The sequence below is a fragment of the Panthera leo genome, chromosome F2 (genome assembly GCF_018350215.1).
Source record: "Panthera leo isolate Ple1 chromosome F2, P.leo_Ple1_pat1.1, whole genome shotgun sequence".
Classification (NCBI taxonomy): Eukaryota; Metazoa; Chordata; class Mammalia; order Carnivora; family Felidae; genus Panthera; species Panthera leo.
The window spans coordinates 73,378,049-73,393,281 of NC_056695.1; the positions used below are offsets into that span (position 1 = coordinate 73,378,049).

General features: G+C 48.7%; 1 protein-coding gene across 1 annotated transcript in view; it reads right to left on the reverse strand.

Moving 5' to 3' along the window:
- Positions 1 to 2,193: 2,193 nt before the first annotated feature.
- HHLA1 (HERV-H LTR-associating 1) overlaps positions 2,194 to 15,233 on the reverse strand; it is a 33,219-nt gene continuing 20,179 nt past the window's right edge. Inside the window, exons 12-16 of the mRNA XM_042923851.1 lie at positions 13,840 to 13,908; positions 13,433 to 13,507; positions 8,120 to 8,276; positions 3,419 to 3,501; positions 2,194 to 2,237 (exon numbers count right to left, since the gene is read on the reverse strand). Coding sequence (XP_042779785.1) covers positions 2,194 to 2,237; positions 3,419 to 3,501; positions 8,120 to 8,276; positions 13,433 to 13,507; positions 13,840 to 13,908 — 428 coding nt within the window. The remainder of the gene's footprint in view (positions 2,238 to 3,418; positions 3,502 to 8,119; positions 8,277 to 13,432; positions 13,508 to 13,839; positions 13,909 to 15,233) is intronic.

Below are 15,233 nucleotides of genomic sequence, written 5' to 3' on the forward strand. Positions count from 1 at the left end.
TTTATTTTTGAGACAGAGAGACACAGAGTGTGAGCAGGGGCGGGGCAGAGAGAGAGCGAGACACAGAATCCGAAGCAGGCTCCAGGCTCCGAGCTGTCAGCACAGAGACCGACGTGGGGCTCGAACTCACGAACCGTGAGTTCATGACCTGAGCCGAAGTCGGACGCTCAACCGACTGAGCCACCCAGGCGCCCCTAAACAAACTTTAAACGATAGTCATGCTCAGTCATAATCCCCAAGATGTGGGATGGCTGGGCACCCTCCGGTTTCCCCCACAGACAAATAGCCAGGGTGTTGGGACCAAGTCTTTAGTCCCACCTTCCCTGATGATAAATTATTCTTTGGGGGAAACTCTGAGAGCCTTTCTTGGCCACAGATCCTTGATTAATAATATCAACTTTATCCATTCGAGAAGGTCTGGTCAGGTCAACCCCCACCTGATGAATCGTGCTCATTTTTTTGGTTCCTATCTAGGTATGGTCCCTTTGCCCTAGGAGATTTCCCATGTCCTCCTCAGCTTTGCAAACGAGAGGGCCCTTTGCAGGCCCCCAGAGTCATGATGGCAGGTGTAGTTCATGAGCTTGGCATTTGCATAACTTTGAGGGCCTCCCAAGTGTTCCAGAGGTTAAAACTAAATCTTTTCTGCGCGTGATGAGAGGAGGGAAGTCTCTTCCCGAAGTTCAAGTTCTACCTGTCTGAGAGCCTTGTTGTCCACAGGTAGTCGGGGCAAGGGCACTCAAGTGTCTACCGATGGGGGGGAAATCGTTTCTACTTGGACTGTGAATGGAGTGACTTTTCTCACCAAAGGGCAGGCATGGGTCAGAGAGGGTGGGACACCAATGCCCGGGCCGCATGTTAACATGAAAGACTGGGGCTCCGGGCACAGCAGTGAGGGAGCACGGGGTCCACACGGGCCATTGGAAAGAGCAAGTCTGCTCAGTAATGCTCTGCATGGGGACTTGGCATTCACAGGGGTGTTTGCAGCTACTGCGGCCTGGGGAGAAATTAAAAGGGACTCGAACCGATACAGGGACACCTTAGCCCGTGGGTGCCTGGGAAAGGGTTGACTCAGCAGGGCTACGGCATTGAACCCTGCATCTTCCAAAGAAAAGTCCAGCCCTGAGAAGCTCCTGGGGGTTAACCTCCGAACCCTCGCCTGACAAGAGTGTCGGTAGACCTGGAGCTTTGGGTCATGCCAGACGCTCCCAGCTAACAATACAACTTACAGCAGGGGCCTCGGGTCACGGCGTGTCGGCTTGACCTGTGGAGAGCCTGAAGACAGAGTAACTTCATGCCTCTAGGCTGACCCCCAATTAAAGCCCTGGACTCCATGGCTCGGGTGAGATTTCCTGGTTGATGATACTCCATACGTGTTGTCGCATGGCATTGCTGGAAGGATTAAGTGCCTCCCATGCAACTTCACCGGAGAGGGCAATGGGAAGCTGATGTCTGGGCTCTCCCGGGCCCTGTCCCCTGCACCTTTTACCTTTGCTGACTTTAATCTCTAGGCTTTCGCTGTAATAAGAAGGAAATGTGAGCATAAAACCTGTTCTAGCTCCGGGAGTCGTATTAGTGAGTCACAGAACCCGAGACCCCCAAATACAGCGGGACCCACAGACGAGAAATCGACACAAGATATCAACCACAGAAAAGCCACACTTCCTCCGGGGGAAGGTTCTCATCACCTGCTCTTTAGGGGCATGGAGAATTATCGGGATCCCATGGTCAGCAAGTCTGAGTACTTGTATATAACCAAGCGTGGGTTCGTGGTGTAGAGAAATCCTATGTGACTCTCTCCAGGGTATGGGCTCCCCTTTCCTTATTTATCGTGTTGTCTTCCTAAAATCACAAGTGTAAGTCACTCTGGGTGCTGTGTCAGAGTCTCAGTGCCTGGACTCATTTGTTCCGGCTGCTGTGATACCCCTCAACCCATTTCTCCCGTCTCAGGATCTCCGTAAGCATCACGGGGGATTCTTGACCGTGGATTTAGGTTTCAGGGCAGCTCTCACACTTGGCCTTCCCCCTTCGCAGGGTTCACAGGAGAGAAAGAATTGCTACTTCCCCAAAGAACCTCTTAATTGATGATCTAGCTGGAGCCTGGTGAATTTTTCACATCCAGCCAACTTGGGCCAGGGGCCAGGGTGAAGGGATGTCGTCCAGTTTATCGTTAGGTCCCATCGTCTTTTCAAGGCCTCACACGGACCGGCAGATATTCTGGAGGCATTTTTGTTTTAAGGCTGGAAGAGAAGAAGAAGAGGGAATTCAAGGTACTGAGAAAGAAGGAAACGCTACAGAGGCATAAACTCTGGTCCCACAGCGATGGCCCAGGCTCCTGGGGGACGTGGGGGGTGGGGGGAAGGGTGTGACAGGGCAGTGGGTGGGGACTCAGGAGTCTGTGTCAGAGAGGAAGGACGTGGGCCAGACACCCTGCCGGTTGGCAGCGAAGTCGAGAAGGGGACAGCTCTCCAGTCTCCACTCTCCGCCCGGTGATGGCTTCGGGTTACCCAGCTGTATCTACCTCGTGTCCCCAGTTTGCAAAAAGCTACTCTAAACTCATTAACATGTTGTTCCCTAGATGGAATATGTTGTTCGTGTGGAGATTTTCATGCGGCAAGAGCGAAAGAAGAGCTATTCGACTATAAGTAGCGACCAAGATTTCCTGCTCCCCCTGCCCACCCCCGGGTGAAGGGATTTGGACTACTGAGCCCCCCACCCCCACCCCACCCCACCTCCACCCCAGATCTTGGCTCTTGTGCTGCAGAATAAAGGCAATACAAGTCCCATGTGGTTCCACGACTTTTAGGAGGCCAGAGTCCTTCGACTTGATAGTCCAGGTAGATGGCTAAACTGTCACCTGGGGGGACCAGAGGTGCCAGATCAGCCACTTTTGTCTGCAGGGGTGGGAGGGGAAAAAAAGCTCGCGTAGGGCCTCTCTGGGAGTAAACGGGGGCTTTGCTACCGTCTAAGACCAGGAGAGGGGTGTCATACACCCTACTCGTAGCACCTCATGCTGCCTTCTTATTCTCGGATTCTTCCTACTCATTTTGCTTTGGTCAGGAATTTGAGCGTTCACATGGGGTCTCTTTTGTTTGATCTTTCTTTGTCCATTTGTGTTTGTAGCTTATATGGGAGTCAGGGAGGATGGGAAACTTGCCCGAGATCACACAGAAAGCCAGAGTGCTTGGCCGGCTGACTCCCGCTTTGTTTTTTCTTCCCCTATACCTAATTGCAAACATCCAACAGTTAGGTGAGCAGGAATCAGAAATATCCTCCAGTCTTTCTGTCTAGAATTAACGACGACCGCCTGAGCTGCACCTGCTCTTTTTGGTCCCTAACGAAGACAGGACAATCACTGAATTCTAGAGCTCCTTGAGAGAAGGCATTTATTGCCAAGCGCCAAGGTCAAGCGTCTACTTACTGTGTGAGTGCGGCACCCTTTTCACCCTCTGACAGATGTATGTTGCATTCTTCAGAAACCAGGAATAGTATTCAAGACAGTACCTAAAGATTCCAATCAGAGTGGAAAGCAATCGTCATCCCTTGTGGCTAACGGAAGACAAGCATAATTTACAAAGTCACGGGCGCCTGGGTGGCTCAGTAGTTGAGCGTCCGACTCTTGATTTCGGCTCAGGTCCTGATCTCCCGGTTGTAAGATTGAGCCCCACTTTGGGCTCTGCACTGAGTGTGGAACTTGCTTGGGACTCTCTCTCTCTCTCTCTCTCTCTCTCTGCTCCCCCCGCTCCCTTCCCACCCCCCTCAAAAAATAAATTAAAAAAAAGTCATAGGGGCCAATTATTCACAGCAAAGAGGCCCTCTCTATGTTTACAGGGTGTGTGTGGGGTGGGGGGGGCAGAGGATGAGCCTGAGCGGCGGAAAAAGCTTAGACTTCGGAGTGAAGAGGCTGTATTTTTAGTCCTGGCATCTTCCCTTACTAGGACGTGTGGCTTCAGGCTGAGTATTCAATTCCGTGGGCCTCCGTGTTTCCATCTACACACGAGAGGAAACCATAGCGCCCACGCTCACCGGTTACCTCGAGGATTAAGCGAGGTAACACTTGCCCAGTTCCTGAGCAAACAGGTGCTCAGCGAACGATGGTGTTCGTTTATGTATTTGGGGGGCGAGTTGGGGCAAGAGCGCAGGGCTGTTCCTGTTAACCAGGCAGCGAGTACTTGCGAAGTAATATCCCGCCCTGGGCCGGGCCTGCAGGGATCTCTTCTCAGGGCTTCGGGGAAAGAGCGCTGGGCACATGCCTGGGGAGAAGAGCTCTCCGCGCCGCCGGCTCACCCTGGGGCCCCGGGTCTTTGCTGCCCGAGCAGCTCCTCGTGGGATGCTTAAGGGGGTGCGGCCGACCAGCTTCTACTTTCCCTCCCATCGGCACCATTCTGTGAGTCCAGCAGACTCTGGGGAACAACTAACTGCTCGAGGAAAGCAGGCCGCAAAGACTCCCCGGGCTCTGTCACCCTCAATTTACAGGACGCCGAGACAGGGAAGGAACTAGGGCACCGGATGAACTGATGTGCCCGAGGACGCGCTGCTCTCAAGAGACAACGCTGGGTTTGTCCCCCGGTGATCCGCTTGGTACCAGAGCACAGCGCGATTCTAACGGGGCTATCCCCACTTTGCGGAAGGATGCACTGAGGCTCAGAGAGGCTAAGTGACTAGCCTCCATAGCTTCTAAGTGGCAGCGCCTAAAATTTTTTTTAACCATATATTGAATTTATTATGTAGAAAGCTCACGCAAACCACCGAATGTCAAGAGATACGAAGAATAAAACATCATGATGAGTCTAGAGAAAGAGAAACAAGAGTGAAAAACGAAAGAGTAAGAACTCGTAACGCATAGAAGTGGGAAAACCCTCCAAACGCCTTCAAACTTATTAGTAATCAAACAACAGTTTTAAAACAATCAGATACCATTTCTGATGCATAAATTAAAAAATTTAAACGATCGCATCAGTGCTGGGGAAATTGGACTCCATTCTCGGTTGGAAAGCAGTTTGGCAATAGGTACCAAAAGCTTTAAGAATATTAATTCTTTTGAATGTAAGGTCCCTTTAAAAATACTGACCTTGGGGTCCAAATATCTGGATTTAAATCCTGGCTTCTCCACTTACCAACTGTGTAAACTGAGGTGACTTAAATTAACATGCCTCAGTTTCTTCCTTTCTAAGATGAGAATAATTCTGATAGTATCTACTTTACTTGATTATGAGGATTAAATGAATCAATACTTGCGAAGTTTTTGGAATAGTGCCCGGCACCGTGTGCTGTATAAGTTTGCTAAATGTGAATAGATTCAACTATTTTAACAACTTACTCCAAGAAATGGCCAGTTGAGAAAAAGCTTTATATACAAAATTATAAATTATCACTACGTATAATAGCAAAAAAAAAAAAAAAAAAAAAAAAAAGCTATAGTAGAGGAATGGTTATGTCATTGAAAATTAAAGGAATATGCATTTATTAAAATTATGTTTATGCCTAAATTTAAACCCAGGTCTGTTTGGTTTTAACCCTGCCCCTCCATACGGCACACGGAGCTACCTACTAGCTTTGAGGGCCTGGCTCTGTGGCCCTAATCCCTCCCCACCCCCCTACCCCCAGTTAGCTTGACAGTGTGCAGGTGTGGCCAGATTTTCTTCTAACAGCCGCAAGTTGCTTAGAAAGCTTCCAAAACAGGGGCGCCTGGGTGGCTCAGTTGGTTAAGCGTCTGACTTCGGCTCAGGTCATGAGCTCGTGCTCCGTGAGTTCGAGCCCCGCGTCCGGCTCTGTGCTGACAGCTCAGAACCCGGAGCCTGCTTCGGATTCTGGGTCTCCCTCTCTCTCTCTCTCTCTGCCCCTCCCCCCACCTCTCAAAAATAAACAAACATAAAAAAGAAAGCTTCCAGAACAGAGAGAACATCAAACTACCCTGGGGATTGGGTTCAGTGTGTTGTGAATGAAGGCAGAAATGCACAGCCCAGAGCAGTAGCTGAAGCTATGGGAAGAGTGAAAACTTGTTTGCAAGAGCTTACCAGGAGCCTGAGAGAGCAAAGTCCTTCTGGAAAGGGACCTATGCCGGGGACAGTGGCCGGTCACCCTTGCTGCGGCCACATTGCATATCTCGGTGGACCTACAATGTTCCAGGCTGCCGCGTGCTATCTTTGCACCTGCTCTTTGCCTGGAGCGTCCCCTCCCATTTCCTGCCCCAGAAGCTTCTGTTGATCCCTCCATCCAGCTCTAGTCCTTAGTTACCCTGGGGCCCACAGCGCATACTGGGGATCTGCTATGGCGCTTCTCACAGTTTTGCAATTTCTCTTTGCATGGCCGACTTCCCCACTCGAGCATGATTTTTTGATCACAGGGGCTGTGGGATTCAACAAACACACGGAGTAAAGCCAGCCTCCCACTCTGTCATTCGTAGCCTGTACTCAGGGTTTAGGAGGAGATTACAGAACAATTTACTATTAAGTTAAAATACAGGGAAAGGAAAGGAAAAGCTCAGGTTCATAGATGCTTCATTTCTCTAAGTTTCAACTTAAAACTCCTCTCTGGAAACTTCTGCCTTCCTCATTTATCCTTGCACCCAGTGTTTGCTATATAGATAGTTTTTTAATGTGATTTTTCTCCAAGGGGATACGATGAATAGGTTCTGCCTCATGTGTAACTTGGTTCTGTCCCTTACTGTGTTATATATATATTTTTAAATGTTTGTTTTTATTTTTTGAGAGAGAGTGAGAGAGACAGAGTGCGAGTGGGGGAGGAACAGAGAGAGAGGGAGACCCAGAATCTGAAGCAGGTTCCAGGCTCTGAGCTGTCAGCACAGAGCCCGACGTGGGGCTCGAACTCACCGACTGTGAGATCATGACCTGAGCCAAAGTCGGATGCTTGACTGACTCAGCCAACCAGGCATCCTTACTATGTTATATTTTGATTTGTGTTTATGACCATTGCTTTCTCTCATCTATGAGCCCCTCAGTTTCTGGGTCTATTTCTTTTTCTTGTTTATTTATTTATTTTGAGAGAGAGGGAGAGGGAGAGAGAGAGTCCCAAGCAGGCTCCAAGCTGTCAGCGTGGAGCCTGATGTGGGGTTTGATATGGAACTCAAACTCATGAACCACAAGACCATGACCTGAGCCAAAGTCGGACGCTTAACCAACTGAGCCGCCCAGTGCCCCTCTGGGTCTGTTTCTGATTCATCTCTCAATTCCTGTGGATCAGCCTAAGAGATAATTACTAGAGACTCAACTCGTGTTGTTGATTTGAAAAGCTGGTAGAAAAAAGTTCTAGCCGTGGTCTGATCCTGTAAGAAAGCATGGCTGCAATGCCTCCATGTTGCTTGCTAACACCCTTGGGTCTATGGACCTTGCTCACCTCCCTCTCTGGGTGGAGGAAACATCCACACTGATTGAGGGATTCAAGACAAGGACACAATGAAAAGAGGCTGCAAACCAACCTGCACGGGGTTCAGAGCCAGTGGGTGATGGGGATTTGAAAAGCTGAAGGGTCATGAGTGGACTCTGAAAGTGACATTAAAGACTGGAGAGATTGGCCCCGGGCCACCGGAGCAGAAGTATTCAGCCACGTTTGTTTGGTTCTGGATTTACAACCAATAAGAAACTCCAGAAGAAAGGGTAGAACGTCTGCACTCTCAAGGGCGGGAAACTGCCCGCGCCCAGAACTTCTAATATGAAACCGTGTCTGCCTTCTAAATTTCTTTTTACAGTCTTCACGTTTGGCCAGCAAATGAGTGTCAGGGATTTAGAAAGATCTGGAATGTAGATGGGCATACCCTCTGACTATTCTCTTCTGGCAGATCTCACCAGGCTGAGGCCCCCCGGGGACGCCAGGACCCCACGAAGTCCTGTGAGATCATTGCACCAGGTGTGACGGAGCTCGGCTCAGCTCGACTCGACTCAACTCGGCTGCACTCGTGGTCCTGGGGACCCAGAAATGAATGAGGTTCCATGCTGGCTCGCAAGGAAGTGATGGTCTAGTAGGAGACTCACTGGAGAGTCGATTCCTTGATGTACCCCTGTCACCTCTCTCTGCCCGGTCACCTGGTGGCCGGCAGAGCATCCACACGGCATAAGCAGCCTCTACATACTGACTCTGGAAAGTGGCAACTGGCCCAGGTTACCTCATGGCCTCCATCCTGGGGTCTCTCTTCTGGCTCATGCAGAGGCATTGCTGGAAAAAGCGACACAGCTCCATCAGGCAAGGGTTGAGCTTCCGGATGGCCAGGGGGAGGGGAGAGGCTGTGACGGCCCCCTCTTCGACCAGCAGCTGAGGACACCCTAGAAGATGCAACCCCAGACCGCTGAAATCAACAAGGATTGAGCAAAAGCATCTTCTCTCTGTGCTTTAGTAAGTAGAGTCTCCCCGGATCTCAGGTGGCTCTGAGAGGGACAGGTGAGACAGTCTTGCTTCCTCAGTGCCCGGAAGAGCCGCCGTGAGAATGCACGAGACAGGTGGGAAAGGTTTCACTGAGAGCAAATATTGAAAAAGGATCTAGGCGCGCCTGGGTGGCTCAGTCGGTCGAGCTTCCGACTTCGGCACAGGTCATGATCTCACACTCCGTGAGTTCGAGCCCTGCGTCGGGCTCTGGGCTGACAGCTCAGCCCGGAGCCTGCTTTGGATTCTGTGTCTCCCTCTCACTCTGCCCCTCTCCCACTCGTGCTCTGTCTTTCTCTGCCTCTCAAAGATAAAGAAACATAATGGGAAAAAAAAGGATCTAAAGCATTAAACAGCAATGGATCAGGTGGAGGCATTTCCAGCGTGAGGGGTAGAGGATATGGTGACTCATATCAGGCAAGGGGATGGTTTGCTGGGAACTTCATAAGGAAGTGGAGAATAATTTGATGGAGCAGTGGGTATGGGGTGCGTGTGTATGTGCGTGTGCGTGAGCGTGTGCAGGCATGGGTATATGTGTTTGGCATGGGTATGTGGGCATGACTGTGTACACGTGCATGGGTATACGTTACCAGATGATAACCGGGAGGATTAAATGAGAAAAAGATTTGTACGAAGCATGTTGCAAATTTCCTGGCGTGGAAAAAACAATAGACGGTGGCGATTATTGATTTACTAAAAATGTATTGAACATTCCCTGCATGTTGGGCAGAATAGACACAAGACATACAACACTAAATAAGAAAGGAAAAGAGGCTTCTTCTTACAGAGCTCACCTTCTAGTGATTCCAAGATTATACTAGGATATTGATAATAATCTTCCAACAAAGAGTCACTAGCTGCTATCAAGAAAAAGGATCTAGAACCTGGAAATAAGTTCTGGGTATTGTCCAGCAGACTCTGTGGGGATTATCTGGTTATATAAGACTGTGTGCCTTTGACTGATTTATCGAGTAGGTTTTTACCACTCTGAAGAGGTTAACTGATAGCAATGTAAATGGATTTTATGTGGTCAAGGTGCAATTGATTTTTGTCCAGTAAAAAAAAAAAAAAAAAAAAAGAATTTATTGCTGTAGGATATCAGTTAGCAAATTTACTTCCAAATTCCTAGGATTGATTATAAAGGTCCCTGTTCCTCAAACTCTATTGAACAAATCTTAATTCGTTAATTAATGGTTGAATAATATTTCTGACATGTGTTCATTTCTTATTTTTGTGAGTCATGTTTTTACCTTTTTGAAAATTAAAATTTAGCAGTTTTATAAATATATATACATATATATATTTATTTATTTTTATTTTTAATTCCAGTGTAGTTAACAGTGTTATATTAGTTGCAGGCACACAATATAGTAATTCAACAATTCCATATATTATTCTGTGTTCATCAAGATAAGTGTACTCTTGGGGCACCTGGGTGGCTCGGTCGGTTGGGCGTCCAACTTCAGCTCAGGTCATGATCTCACGGTTTGTGAGTTCGAGCCCCGCAACGGGCTCTGTGCTCACAGCTCAGAGACTGGAGCCTGCTTCGGAGTCTGTGTCTCCGTTTCTCTCTCTGTCCCTCTCCCCCTCACACTCTGTCTGTCTCTCTCTCTCAAAAATAAATAAATGCTAAAAAAGAAGATAAGTGTACTCTTAATCCCCATCACCTAAGTATCCCATCCCCCGCCCCCCGACTTCCCCTCTGGGAATCATCTGTTTGTTCTCTAGAGTTAAGAGTCTGTTTCTTGGTTTCTCTCTCCCTCTCTCTCTCTCTTTCTGGTTTTTTTTTCCCTTTGTTTGTTTTGATTCTTAAATTCCATATATGAGTGAAATCGTATGGTATTTGTCTTTCTTTGACTTAATTTCATTTCGCATTATACTCTCTGGCTCCATCCGTGTTGTTGCAAAGGGCGAGATTTCATTCTTTTTATGGCTAAGTGCTATTCTATTGTATATGCATACAGCATCTTCTTTATCCATTCATCTATCAGTTGTGTATTTATTAAAGTGGAGAGAGGGCTTATAATGTTCGAGAACGATTTCATTAAAAATGTAGGAAGGAAATGTATTTTGAATTTTATCCTGAGTCAATTAGAACAGTGAACCCTCCAGGGCATTTGTCAAGTTTTGTAAAGATGCTATGACTTTTTGCTTTAACTTACTGAGCACGTGATATACATCGGGTACTTTCCTAAGTTCTGTACCTACATTATTTCATTTAATCCTCATGAAAGCATGTCGTGTGGGTATCAGAAGTACTATTTTATAGGAGAGGACACTGAGGGTCTGAGTGATTCTGCAGTTTGATCAGTTCTACAGCAGATAGTGACCTTGGCAAGACCTGAGTCTGGAGCCTATGCTTGTAACCACCACACTTTACGGTCTGAACATCCTTAACGTTCCTGAAGCTCAGCATCCACATCCCCTCTCCCCTTCCCAGCATCTCCCGGGCTTCTTCATCTCAGGAAATGGCACTTCGCCGCTCAGTCATTCAAACTTGGGAATAACGTTTGGTGACCTCCTGGTGATCACTCTACCATCATTACATCCTCTTGATTCTGTCTCTTGAGCACCACTCGAGTCTCCTTATGCACACAACCAGCTCCTAGCTCCAGCCCCCATCATCTGTGGCTGTGGTTAGTACAAGTCTCCTCACCAGTATCCCTGCTCCTCCCCTCCCCTCTTTAGTCTCCACTCTGCAGCCAGAGAAAACTTTCTGCACCACAAATCTGACCACGTCCCTTCCACTTGTCCGAGGAGAGGTCCACGCTCCTTCCATGGCCCTGGGGACCTCCCCCTTGCCAGCCTCTGCACCCTCACTCCTCATCATTCTTTCTTGTAGCATCAGAACTCCAGCCACAGGGAATTTCTCAGCCCCTGGGAAACATCGTCCTTTCCTGCCCCAGTGCCTTTGCATAAGCTGTGCCTCTGCGTAGAATGCATATTTAGAGGCAGCCCTGTGCAGATGCCTCTTTCTTTTTTAAATTTTTTATGTTTATTTATTCTGAGAGAGAGAGAGAAAGAGACAGAGAGAGAATCCCGAGCAGGCTCCATACTTAACATATGTAGCCCCATATGGTGCCTGAACTCACGAACCGTGAGACCATGACCTGAGCCGAGATCAAGAGTCCAGATGCTTAACCGACTGAACCACCCAGGCGCCCCAGATGCCTCTTTCTCAATCAGTGGAAACTTCTTCAACAATTCCTCCAAATGGAGCTAATCTCTCCTTCTCTGCATGCACACAGCATTTACCGCTTTTTCTCTAAAGAAACTTCTCAATCTCCCCCTCAAACTGTGATTATTTTGTACAAATGGAGCATCTTGGGAGAGATAACCTAGAAGGTTGAGATGAGCACAGGCTTTGGAATTCGACAAATCTAGGCTCAAAATAGAGTCACGTTTTATCTGTAGTGATCACCGAAATTGCCTCATGAAGATAACGCTACCTACCTTGCGGAATTATTGCAAAACGAAAAAGTAAAAACAGGCTTAGCACGGTGCCTGGGAAACAGTAGGAGCTCAGTAAACAGTCATTGAATGGATGAATGAGTAAATCTCAAAAGACTCTGCGGCATGATTTGTGTGTGTGTGTGTGTGTGTGAATGGAAACAATCATTTATTGGAAGTGGTCAAACCCCTTTATTTTATACTTATATTGCTTATCAGATGGATGGTTGGATAGAAGGATTGAAACACAGAGATAGATAGATGGATGATATACAGAGCTATATAAGTAGATATAGATACAGAAAAAGATATACATACAGATAGTTTTAAATACAGTTAACTTGTTTTCTGAAACTCAGGCTGACAACTGCCCTTATCTGCTCCAATAATGTGTTTCTTTAGAACCTCTGGGGGAAAATGGCTATAATTTGGGCCGGCAGTATAATCATGGCTTTGTGTCTGAAAGGCCCATTCACCGCAGGTTGGGCGGGGGTTGGAGGCAGATCTCTGCTGTATGAAAAAAAGAGGCTGTGTCGTCCCCGGGAATTTAATAACGCTCCACTGACATATGACTGGAGAGTCCAGGAACATTCAGAAAACTAGTATAGAAAGGCGTCCAGGAGTAGGAGGGGCCTGAGGATTCAAAGCCGCTTTGAAGGACTCACTTTGTATCGATTTCTGTCGTACAGAACAGAAAGGAAGGGAGTGAGGCATCCCAAAGTGGAAAGATGCAACGCATCCCCAGACACCGAAGCCCCGGGCCTCTGTGAGGGATCTCGAAAACCCAGCCATTAAGCCCTGGACATAAGCCTCTTCGAGAATTCCATAAAAACGAGGTGTCAGAGGTGGGGAAGGCAGAGTGTCCTTTAAAATGGAACAAAAAGCAGGGCACCTGGATGGCTCAGTCGGTTGAGCGTCTGAATTCGGCTCAGGTCATGATCTCACGGTTCGTGGGTTCGAGCCCCGCGTCGGGCTCTGTGCTGACGGCTCGGAGCCTGGAGCCTGCTTCAGATTCTGTGTCTCCCTCTCTCTCTGCCCCTCCCCGACTCACGTTCTGTCTCTCTCTCTCTCTCTCAAAAAAAACAAAACAAAAAAAAAAAAACCATAAAAAATAATAACAAAATAAAATGGAACACAAGTAAATTGCACCTGGGGAATGGAGGTTGAGTTTCGGAGTCATCCTTTACCCCTTACCCCTTCTGCTGCCCCCGTGGACATCAGGCTCATTAAAGGAACAGCCTCTGTTTGGCTAAGCGCACAGCCCCTATCTCAATAGGCGTTCACTCGATACAAGTTGATTGGATGAAGTTATGCGGAACTCTGTCGTTTCAAATCTCTTCCACACACATTATCTTACTCAATCCAAAACCCGGGAGGGATAAAGACAGTTTTAGTGCCTGCAATGATTGTTATTATTCTTACTTCACAGTCGAGGGAGCTGAATTCCTGAAGCTGAGCGCAGGAGACCCCCTCTGCAGTAAATGGCAAAGCTAGGATTGAATCCCAGTGGTCCGAACCTACATTTATCAAACAGACCTCTTTTTGTGGCACGACACAACCTCGTTGCAAACAAACAAAAGCCACAGAGCGGCGGACTGCTGGTACGTACTAGAAACCTGGTGGGGTCCCGGGGCCAGGGCTGGTTCCTCTCCAGGGGCAAATGGCCAGGCCAACGGGGCGTCACCTGCAGGGGGGCGAGAATGGCCTCACCAAAGTCAGCGTGAACTGGCCTTGGGTTATACACACAACCGAAGAATCATAGCACCTTCAGGACGAAAAGTTCTTGAAAGTTCTCTAGGGAAACTGTGGCCTAGAATGAGGGAGTGCTTTACGCAAAGCACAGGACCATTTCATAACACAGCAAGACTTATAAACCAGTTCTCCTGCCCCTTTTCCCGGGAGAACCAGTAAAGTACAGTGACCAGGTCAGTCAGCCTGCAAGCAATCCTGTCCTCTTGAGCCCCTGCCCCAAAGCCACACAATGTTGGGTTTCTCTTCCCAGATGCACGGTCTTACCTGTTTGTGGGTATCTAGGGGCTGGTGCCTTGGTTGGATTCGGGGTCTGTGTGCCAGGGGTGAAGGTTCCTGGGAGGAAATGAGAGAGGTGTAAGCTTGTGGTTTTTGTTTTTGGAATTTTTCAAAAGTTTATTTATTTTGAGAGAGACAGAGAGAGGAGGGGGCAGAAAGAGACAGAATGCACGCTCAGCACATCTTCACCCTCAAGCATGGGCTCATCTCAACAGTTCTCTTGATCATGCTCATAAAGTCCTGGTGAAGGGCCACCTCGGGGCATGATCCTTGCGGTAAAGATCCTGGCCCCCGGCCAACCTGATAACACAGCCTCCTGGCAGGGGGTGAGGGAGGGGGAGATTGGTCAGGGGTGAGGCTGACCCACACCTGAGCAGCGAATGGGGGGCTGGGGACGGGTGACGTCTTCTCTGAGACCCAAGAATACAGTGGTTAGCGAGCAGATCGGGTCCATGGGCAGTCTTGCCATTTTCTCCAAGCGGGCCAACAGCTTTTTTGGATTCCTCTTCAGTTACGGGGCTCCTACTCATCAGCTAAGCCCCTGAACCCAGAAGGCATCAACTGACGCTTGCTACCAGGGCGTGTTTCTGTGCGGTTCTAGAAACCGAGCGGCTCTCAGGATAACCCCAACACAGAGTTCACTAGTCTGATCGCTAGTTACAGTTGAACGAAAGGACCGCAGACTCGCAGGTGATCAGAGACGAAAGGGACCCAGGGCAAGAGCAGAGGCATGCTCCGCTCTGGCGGTGTCCTGTTTGCCACTGCCTTTGGGGAAGTGCGTCTCCGGGGGCTGTGGCCATGCTGCGCTGTGGGTGCCGTGGGACCAGTTAGTAGGAGCGGCCATTGACTGGGTGGTGCCAGGGTGCTGTGTGCTGAGATCAACACCTCACCCGGGCCACCCGATCCAATCCTCACAGCCACTCTGAAAGCAGGTATCGCCTCCCCCATTTTGAAGATGAAAAACCCAGGCCTCAGAGAGATCAAGAGAGCCGCCTAAGGACAGACAGCAACGGTGGAATCAGGGTCCCAGCCCGGCTGTGTCTGAAATAAAGACCAGAGCGCATGGCCTCGGGCCGTGCTGGATGCTGGCATCCAGCTAGCCCAAACCAAAGGCGTTAGCTTTTAGTTTTCCTGTACAATCATGTGAGGCGCTATTCCGATTACAGCTATCAAAATTGCGTTTCCGCGTCTGTTTGTGCAATTGCGATTTTGAGCCTCAAGTCGAGACTTGGCACTTAGGCCCTTTCTTACGAAATGCAGGTAGTTCGACACACTTTTCCTGAGTGCCTGCTGTGTCTCCTGAGAACTGGAGATTAAAGACTCAGGCCCTTGAGGAGAGTGTGGCCCAGAGGGAGGAAGGGCCAGTTAATGGACACTAAACA